The sequence below is a fragment of the Sciurus vulgaris genome, assembly GCF_902686455.1.
Source record: "Sciurus vulgaris genome assembly, contig: HiC_scaffold_559_arrow_ctg1, whole genome shotgun sequence".
Lineage (NCBI taxonomy): Eukaryota > Metazoa > Chordata > Mammalia > Rodentia > Sciuridae > Sciurus > Sciurus vulgaris.
In genome coordinates, this window is record NW_027632467.1 from 72,534 (window position 1) to 82,678 (window position 10,145).

A 10,145-nucleotide genomic window follows, 5' to 3' on the forward strand; every position below is an offset into this window, starting at 1 on the left:
ATAAATTAGGGATAGTCAGAACATTCCTCAATATTGTAAATACTACATATTCTAAACCCAAGGCCACTATCATTCTAAATGGGTAAAATTTAAAAATTTTTCTGCTAGAAACTGGAACAAGAGAGGGATTCCCTTTTTTACCACTATTATTCAACTTAGTACTTACAAACCTCGCTGGAAAAATTAAACAAAAGAAAGAAAGGAAAGTGATATGAATAGGAAAAGAAGATCTTAAATTATCTCTATTTGCCATATACATGATTCTATATTTAGAAGACCCAAAAACTCCACCAGAAGGCTTCTAGAATTCATTAACAGATTATGTAACTTAACAGGATAAAAATTAATACACATTAACCAATTGTATTCCTATATATCACTGATAAATCAGCTGAAATAAAATTAGGAAACTCTCCCATTTATAATAGGCTCAAAAAATGCTCAGGTATCAATCTAACAGAAGAGGTGAATGACCTCTACAATGAAAATTACAGAACATTAAAAAAAGTAATTGAAGAAGACCTCAGAAGAGTGAAAGATCTCCTATATTCTTGGATAGGCAGAATTAATATGTCAAAATAGCCATACTACCAAAAGTATTAAAGAGATTTATCTCAATTTCTATAAAAATTCCACTGGTTTTCTTCATAGATATAGAAAATTCAATCATGAAATTTATTTGGAAAAACAATCCTTTATTAGAACAGTGAAGCAGGTGGCAAGACAATATTATGCCTCAAGTTATATTACAGAGCTATAGCAACAAAAACAGTAAGCTATTGGCACCAAAACAGACATGAAGAAAAACAGGACAGAAAACACAGAAACAAACCTACATATATGCAGTTAACTCATTCTAGGAAAATGTGCCCCAAACACATAAATCTTCAGCACATGGTGTTGGGTAAACTGGAAGTCCATGCAGAGTAATATTTATTTCCTATCCTTCAGCCTGCACAAAATTCAACTCACTTTAGGTCAAGGACTTAGACATTAGAAGAGATTGTTTACCTCGTAGAAAAAAAAATAGAGGACAAATTGTCCACCATTTTAGCATAGGAACTGACATTCTCAACAAGATTTCTAAAGCACAAAAGGTAAAATCAAGAATCAATAAATGCATGACATCAAACAAATATTTCTCACAGAAAAGAAAATGATAATGTGAACAGAATGCCTACAAATTGGGAGGAAACTTTGCCACCTGAACTTCAGGTAGAGCATTAAACTCTAGGATATATAAAGAACTCAAAAAATTTAACACACACACACACACACACAAACACACACAACCCAATGATTAAATGGGCAAAGGAATTTAGCAGGCACTTCACAAAAGAAATACAAACTGTCAACAAATATATGAAAAAAGTTCAATATCTCTACCATTTTCAGAAATGCAAATCAAAACTACAATGAGATTACCTCCCACGCCAGTCAGAATACAAATATCAAGAATACAGGTAATAATGGTGACAATGTGGGAGATAATGCTCACTCATACATTGCTGGTGGTATTGCAAATTGGTGCAACCACTCTGGAAAGCAGCATGGAGATTCTTCAGAAAACTTGGAATAAAGTGATGATTTGACCCAGTTATCCCACTCCTTAGTATATATACAAAGGATTTAAAATTAGTATGCTAGAGTGATGCAGCCACATCGATTCTTATAGGAGCTCACTTTGAAGAGCATAGCTATGGAACCACACTATGTGCCCCTCAACAGATGATAAAGAAAATGTCATATGTATAAACAGTAAAATATTACTGTGTCATAAAGAAGAATTAAATTATGGAATTTGCCAGTAAATGGGTGGAACTAGTGACTATCATGCTAAGTGAAATATGCCAGACTCAAAAAACCATAGGTCAAACATTCTCTCTGATATGTGGCTGCTAATACATAGTAAGTGGTGGGAAGGGAAAAACAAGTTTGTTGTATTAGACAAAGGGGAATGAAGGTAAGAAGTGGCATGGGGATAGGACATTCATATGAATTGGATGTACCTTTCCTATGTTCATCTATGAATACATGACCAGTGAACCTCCACATCATGTTCAACCACAAGAATGGGATCCTAGTTAGAATAAAGTATATTCCATGCATCTGTAATATCTCAAAATACAGTGTGTGTGTGTGTGTGTGTAGATATATGACAATGTGAGATATATGTGTGTAGATATATATATATATATATAGACAATGTGAGATATGTGTGTAGATATATATATATCTACACACATATATCTCACATTGTCTTTATCCATTCATCTGTTGAAGGGAATATAGGTTCATTCCATAATTTAGCTATTGTGAATTGAGCTGTTATAAACATTAATATGGATTTGTCAAAGCAGTACATTGATTTTAAGTCTTTTGGGTATAAATCAAGAAGTGGAATAACTGCTTCAATTCCAAGTTTTCTGAAGTATCTTCATACTACTTTCCATATTGGTTGCACAAATTTGCATTCCCACAGCAATAAATGAGTGTACATTTCCCCCCACATCCTCACCAACATTTATTGTTGCTTGTATTATTGATAATTTCCATTCTGATTGGAGTGAGATGAAATCTTTTTTTTTTGATTTGCATTTCTCTAATTGCTAGAGATATTGAACATTTCTCATGTATTTGTTGATCAATTGTATATCTTTTTCTGTGAGTTGTCAGTTCAGTCCCTTAGCCCATTTATTGATTGGATTATTCATTTGTGTGTGTGTATGTATGTTAAGTTTTTTGAGTTCTTTATATATTCTAGAAATTGATGCTTTATCTGAGATGCATGTGGTAAAGAATTTCTTCCAATCTCTAAGCTCTCTCTTCACATTATTGGATTTTGTCTTGGGATGAAAAGAAGCTTTTAATTTAATTCCATCTTATGTATTGATTCTTGATGTAATTTATTGTGCTTTAGGGATCAGGTAAGGAAGTGAGGTCCTGGGCTGACAATGATGAAAATTTGGACCTAATTTTTCTTCTATTAGGCAGAGGGTCACTGTTCTAGTACCTAAGTCTTTGATCCACAGCAAGTTGAGTTTCATGCAGGGTAAGAGATAAGGTTTGATTTCATTTCGTTACATATGGTTTTCCATTTTCCCAGTGCTATTTGTTGAATTAGCTATCTTTTCTCCAGTGGATATTTTTGGTACCTTTGTCTTGTATGAGACACCTTCCTTGACGTGGATTTTTCTCTGTGTCTTCTTTTCTTTAACATTGGTCTACATGTCTGTTTTGTTGCCAATACCATGTTATTTTTATTAATGTAGGTTTGTAGTGCAGTTTGAGGTCTGGAACTGTGATGTCACCTGCCTCACTTTTCTTGTTAAAGATTGCTTTGGTTATTCTGTGTCTTTTTTTTTTTTTCAAATGAATTTTATATTTATTATTCTAGTTCTATGAAGAATGTCTTCAGGATATTAATAGGAATTGCATTAAATCTCTATAATGCTTTTGGTGGCATCTTCAGGGGCAGCATCTGTGGTGGAGTCTGTGGTGGCTGTGTGAGCAGCTGCAGCACCCACGGAAAAACCTCTGGGCATCTGCCATGGAAAATATTTTAAAAGTGACTAGTAGCATATGTTGCTAGTCAGAAAGTCATGACTGCGTTAAATCCCCTGTACCAAAAAAATAAATTTTTCATATGACTCTATAGAGTAATATCTTACATAGAACTTAATGTGTGTGTGTGTGTGTGTGTGTGTGTGTGTGTGAGTGATTCACTGCATAAACATATTTAGGTACAAATACACATGATTATCTCAACAGAAGCAGAAAAGTCTTCTGTAAACATCCAGCAATGATTTATCTTTAAAACTCTAGAGGAACTAGTGATAGAAGAAAATTTCTTCAACATTATAAAAGCTGAATATGAGAAACCCAATGCTAACATTATAGTGAATGGAGAAAAATTACAGCATTTTCTCTGAAAACAAGGAGAAAAGAAGGATATAGACGCTCACCACTTCTATTCAACTTGAAATTCAAGCCAGAACAATCAGGCAGGGGAGGAAATCTAATGGCATGCACATAGAAAAAAAATTACATGTCTCTCTTTGAAGATAACATGAACCTTAACTTAGAAGATTTAAAATGCTACATTAACAAATATATAGAGGTGATTAACAAATTTACTAAAGGAGTTAGATGTAAGAACAGCATATATAGTTCAATAGCATTCCTATATTGCAAGAGCAAACCTGCTACAAAAAAAATGGGAAAAAATATCTCAATCACAGTACCCTAAAAAATACTTGGGAAAAAATCTAACCTATGAAGGGAAAGACATCAACAATGAAAACCAGAGAACACTGAATTTTAAAAAATGGGAGCATATCTTAGGAGGTGGAAATATTTCCCATGTCCTTGAATAAGCAGAATTAATATTCTCAAAATTGCCATACTACCAACAGTAGTAAACAGACTCAATATAATCCCAATCAAAATATCAATGGCATTCTTTGCAAGATACACTGACAGAAAAGCAGTTCTAAAATTTATTTTGACACTTAAGATAATATCCAAAGTACCCTGAATGAAAAAAAAGGATGCTGAAATCATCACAATACCAGATAACCAATTATGTTTTAGATCTTTTGTATACAAACTGTATTACCAAAACAGACCTTAAGACGAATGGAATAGAAAATACAGAAAAATCCACGTAGATACAGTGACCTGATATGTGACAAAGGTGCCAAAAACATGTTGGAGGAAGAAGAGAATTTTTAACAAATGATGCTTTGAATATTAGATATCCATATTTAGAAAAAATAAAACTTGTTCCGTATCTCTCACCCTTCACCAAAGTCAACTCCAGTGGATTAAAGACTTAGGAATTAAACCAGAAACTCTAGAAGTGCTTAAAGAAACACTCCAACATATTGACAAAAGCATCATCTCCCTTAATAAAACTTCTAAAGCATAAGAAATAAAACCAAGTATCAATAAGAGGGATGAAATCAAATTTCAAAACTTCTGCCCAACAAAGGAAAGAAGAATGTGAATAGAGAGTCTATCAATGTGATAAAATCTTTTTCACCTGCTCCTAATGATAGGAAATTAATATACAGAATATAAAACAACTAAAAAATATGAACCACCCCAATTAATAAATGGGCAAAAAATCTAAACAGACATTGCTTAAAATAAGAAATACAAATGGCCAACATATATATGAAAAAAATGTTCAACATGTCTAGAAATCAGTGAAATGCAAGTCAAAACTACATGGAGGAGAATATATTATTATTGTGTCCTTGCTCTTTTCCTATACCTCAATAACATTATTACATTTAAAAAGAACTAAATAGAGATTTTTATCTCACTTCACTTACAATAGCAATTTTCAAGATTAATGTGGGGTATCCATGTATCAGGAGGGACATTTGGGGGGAGATTATATATACAAGACCAGTGTAACTCCACATTATGAATAGCACAAGAATGGGAAGTTATACTCCATATGTTTATAATACATAAAATATACTCTACTGTTGTGTATATCTAAAAAGAATTTTTAAGAAGATCAAAAGAAATAATGTGGGAGAAAATGCACACTTATGCATTGTTGGTAGGATAGCAAATTAGTATAATAATTCTGGAAAACCCTATGGATATCCCTTTCAAAATTTCAAATGGAACCACCATTGATCCTGTTTTTCAACTCCCTGATATATATCCAAATATCTAAAATCAGCATACTGTAGAGGAACAGCCACCTCAGTGTCTGTAGCAACACAATTCACAATAACCACAGCCCACATACCCATCAACAGACTAATGGATAAAGAAAATATGGTGGACATTCATGACATTTTACTTAGTCATACAGAAGAATGAAGTGATAGCACTTGGTGGAAAATTGATGAAACTGGAGAACTTAATTCTATGTAAAATAAACAAGATTCAGAAAATCAGAAGTCAAATCTTTCCCCTCATGTGTGAATGCTAGATGAAATAATAGGAAAAGGTGTAATTCATTAAAAATAAAAGAGCCATCTGTGGAGCAGAGTAAGGGGTTATAGCAAAGGAGAGAGCACAAAAGTGGGATGAATAGTAGAATAAAATAAAGCAAACTCTCTTATGTACATATATGAATAAAGCACAGTGAATTTCAATTTTATGTATAGGGCTGGTGAAGTAGCTCTGTTGGTAGAGTGCGTGACTTGCAAGTACAAGGCCCTGGGTTCAATTTCCAGTACCGAAAAAAAATTATGTATACCTATAATCACTAATTTAAACATCTATAAATAAATAGAAGATGAATCAATAGAAGCCAAACACATCATTCTCTCTTGCACTCTTCCTTTAATTTTTTTCCTGTATTTTCCCTCAGAAACAACACATAATATTTTGCCTATGCATTAGCCCTATTCAACTTTTTAAATTTCCAACCTTTTTCTTCTCACTCATCTCTCCTTTGTCCCTGTTAATTAACTCTATTTTTAACTTCTCTTTGTATTGGTTAGTTTATAAAATGTCAGACTGCACCACTAATATTATAGCAAAAATTAATACACAGGAAGTCAAACATAATATCTACTGTTTGATTTTATGACATATATGATTCATAATTCCCTATGGTCTTTACTGATAGAAAATGCTATCCTACCATTTCTGTTCATTGTATCAACCAACATTGTAGACGTCACAATAGGAAATAAGTATATAATTTGATCCAATATGTTGTATGCATAAGTTTTAGTTGTTATTTATTTCCCCCAATCTGTGAGGCACCCTAATCCTACAGGATTTCTCAAAGTTTCTAGAGTAGAAGCCCTTCTTCTTCAGATCCAGTTGAACATATTTGTAGACCAATAAAAAATATGTGAAATCAATGGAAGAAAACATCCAAAACAAAACAGTGTGATTCAATAATAGACTCCACTAACACTGAAAATGCAGAAATGTCAGGTGAGGAATTTAGAAAGTACACAGATAAGATGATCTAAGAGGTAAAATATGATGGATAGAGTAAAATCACAGAGAAAATATAAGAAGTGAAAGATCAGTTCATTACAGAGTCAGAGATTTTGAAGAAAAATTAACTGGTAATTCTTTTTTTTTTATGTGGTGCTTCAGATCAAACCCAGTGCCTCATGCATGCTAGGCAAGTGCTCTACAACTGAGTCACAATCTCAGCCCCAATTGGTAATTCTTTTTTTTTTTTTTTTTAAATTGTTTTATTTGGGAAAAGTGCTTCTTACAAAAGGGCAGCTGCAAAATACAGAGACCTCTGCAACAATTACTTGTTTTTTCTTAATGTGAAACAATGGGTGGGATCCAAGGAACCAAAGCAGTAGATGGACAAATTAGGAGCATCTCCCAAGTTATTTTCAGGAAACAAAGCAACAAAATGCAAAGGTAAACTTTCCCATCAAGGAATTCTTCTAACAACTTAACTTCAGCTTGTCTGGTGGATTACCACGCCCTCCCCTTTAGTGGAATAAAGTGTGACTTATTACTGCAAACCAATCACTCCACCACAATAAACACCTTAGAACATAGTTTTGAATGACTTCTGTCTACCTGCAAAGCCCAGGGGCGGAAAGAGGCAATACCCACAAAAACAAACACAAAAACCTGACAACAGAACCCCTCAAACGAGGACAAAAGTTTTTCCAAAAGTGCCTGGACTGGAAAGGCTACACCATGGAACATTAAATAAAATTGTGCATCCAAGACCCAGTCTGTGTTGATACATGGGACTTATCCACTATGGCTGACCCCATTTCTAATCATAGACAGAGCTAGCATTGCTATTAGTTAACTACCACCAACACACACTGCTTTGCCCTTTAAGATCTATCTGCCAATAGAGGCTGGAACCACTAAACCAAATTTGTCCACTAAGCCTAAAAATACTGCACCTATGCAGGGATAGGAAGCTTCTCACGAGCTCATGCTCACACACCAAGCCATTGGGAGTCAACTGCCAATCCTGCACTGATGGTATGCCACTGTGTCTTTTATGTGTTTTTTCAAATGTTCTTAGCATGCTAAACTCAATACATTCACACCTGGTTCTCGATACCCAGTAGTACTCCTTGTGTGCAATCAAACAAGAGACCAAAACCACAGGACAAGTGCACGTGGAGGGGATTATAGGAGAGGGAACTGATACAAAACACAGATGTGCACACTTTACCAGAAACCTCAAGGACCCACCTCCTACATCTGCAGAAGGCTACCTGCCAGCCAGCTTAGGTCCCTTCACCCATCACCCCTACTCTTAGACCCCAAAGCACAACTGGTGCTTTTGCTTCTGAACCTGGGGTCCTAGAAATGAGTGCAAAAGTCCATAGACATAACCTGGCTGAAAACAGATGACGCAACAAACCTACACAAACTGTCTGACAGTTAAATTCATGTTACAAAAAAACTAACTTTAAGATTTATTTTTGTAACTTTTTGAAACAGAAAACAGACACTCCTTGGGGAAGGGGGAGGGGAGCAGCAGGCCCTGGGTAAGTGATCACGACAGCACCTGGAGTGGAGAGGCCTGCCTAGGAGAGCAACACGCACTGCCACGCGGCACAGGGGACAGCTACTGTCTGAGGCTCGCAGACCAGTTCCCGTGCCACGCAAAGCTGCTATAGGTCCAAGTCATAAAAATCTTCCAGCTCATCGTGAAACAAGTCCCACTCGTCCTCAGAGTCTGTCAGCTCGTCGTCCCCACCTGCAGCCAAAAGCATAAGCAACATCTCGCCCAGCTCAAAGGTGACAACCTCCTCTTCATCGTTGTCAAAGGGGTTGCTGTTCTCTCTTTCCTCAATGAGCTCCCAGAAGTGGTTCCTTCGTTGGGCCCGGTATCTGCTTGATGTTCCCACTTTCTGTCTCTGTGGCTCCTCTCTACGGCCATCAGGGTACGCATGCTTGTAAAAACAGTTCCCTCCAAATGGACAGCTCCCACGTCCTTCATCAAAATACCTGCACGCCTTGTTGCTCATTGCCTCCTTGTATTTCTGAATGAGTTTCTGCTTCTCTTCTTTCTCCTCCACCCAGTACTCACTTGGAATGACAAAGTTAGATGTGATCCGGCATTCTGGGCAGGACTTTATGATCTTGCTCTCAAATTGCTTAGCACTCCTCCACTTGCGAATACACTTGAGACAGTAGGTGTGGTTGCAGTTGGAGAGGATCCCGAAGCGGCGCTCGCTGGGGTTGGCTTTCTCATAGACCACCTCCATGCAGATCCCACACACCATGTCCTTACTGCGCTGCACAGCAAAAGACAGCTCCATGTCCTTCTCGTGGGCCTCAATGCAAGATTTGATGTGCTGTGACCTCTGGGCTGCATCCATCGGGTGGAGGACCTGCAGCCCACACATGTCACACGAGTCTCCATGGAGATACACACAGTTCTCCCCGTAGCGGCACTCTCCCACTGCAGCATAGGGGCAAAGCTGCTTCTTAGTTTCCACTGCAGTTTGCTCTTTCTCTGATTCTTCCTTGGTCACTGAGCCCTGCAGGGGTGCTTCAGTGCAGGAAGGGGCAGTACGGCCACAGTAGGGTTGGCCAGGAACAAACTCAATGGCATTCACCCAGTCCTCTGAACCTGCTCCTACTGTTGGATAGTTTGAATTTCTCGACTCAGCTTCTCCTGTATTCATTTCGACAAGCGGTCCAACCACAGATGAGAGACTTGAGGAAGCAGCAAGGGATGGTTTTGCAATTAGATCTGTAGCAGTCGTTTCTTCCTGTTTTAATGGCTTGCTATGTTCATATCTGCAGCGGTCTCCATAAATACAGTACCCTCGTTGAAAATACTTGCACACTACACCATATGGACTGTCAGAGAGGTCATGCGAGTAGCGACAGTTATCTCCTTCCTTACAAACCCCATGCATAAAATACCTGCAGGTGACCTGTTTGGTCCAGCCGCCGCCGCTGCTGTCGCTGCCGCCGCCCCCTCCTCCCGCCCCCGGGGACGGGGCAGCGACTGTGGGGATAGGGGTGGGGGAGGCCGCTGCCACCGCCGCCGCTGCCGCTCCTGCTCCTGATGTTGTGGCTGTTGTTCCCGGTAATTCTTGAAATGGAAGAATCAATAAAACAAATTTGAAATTCAATGGAAAGCATTACCAATAGACTAGATCATTTGAAAGATTTTCAGGCAACAAAGGCAATATACATGATCTTAA

At 37.3% G+C, this 10,145-nt stretch overlaps 1 protein-coding gene across 2 annotated transcripts; it reads right to left on the minus strand.

Moving 5' to 3' along the window:
• Window positions 1-8,387: 8,387 nt before the first annotated feature.
• LOC306652729 (E3 ubiquitin-protein ligase makorin-1-like) lies at window positions 8,388-10,022 on the minus strand. 2 transcript variants are annotated; one of them, XM_079125470.1, is made up of 2 exons: window positions 9,017-10,022; window positions 8,388-8,949 (listed from the first exon to the last, which is right to left on the minus strand). In XM_079125470.1, the coding sequence occupies exons 1-2, from the start codon at window positions 9,852-9,854 to the stop codon at window positions 8,666-8,668; spliced, it is 1,122 nt and encodes a 373-aa protein (XP_078981596.1). In that variant the 5' UTR covers window positions 9,855-10,022; the 3' UTR covers window positions 8,388-8,665. The 2 variants fall into 2 exon arrangements, with proteins under 2 accessions (XP_078981596.1, XP_078981595.1); XM_079125469.1 differs by having other exon boundaries at window positions 8,388-10,022.
• Between the last annotated feature and the right edge of the window lie 123 nt (window positions 10,023-10,145).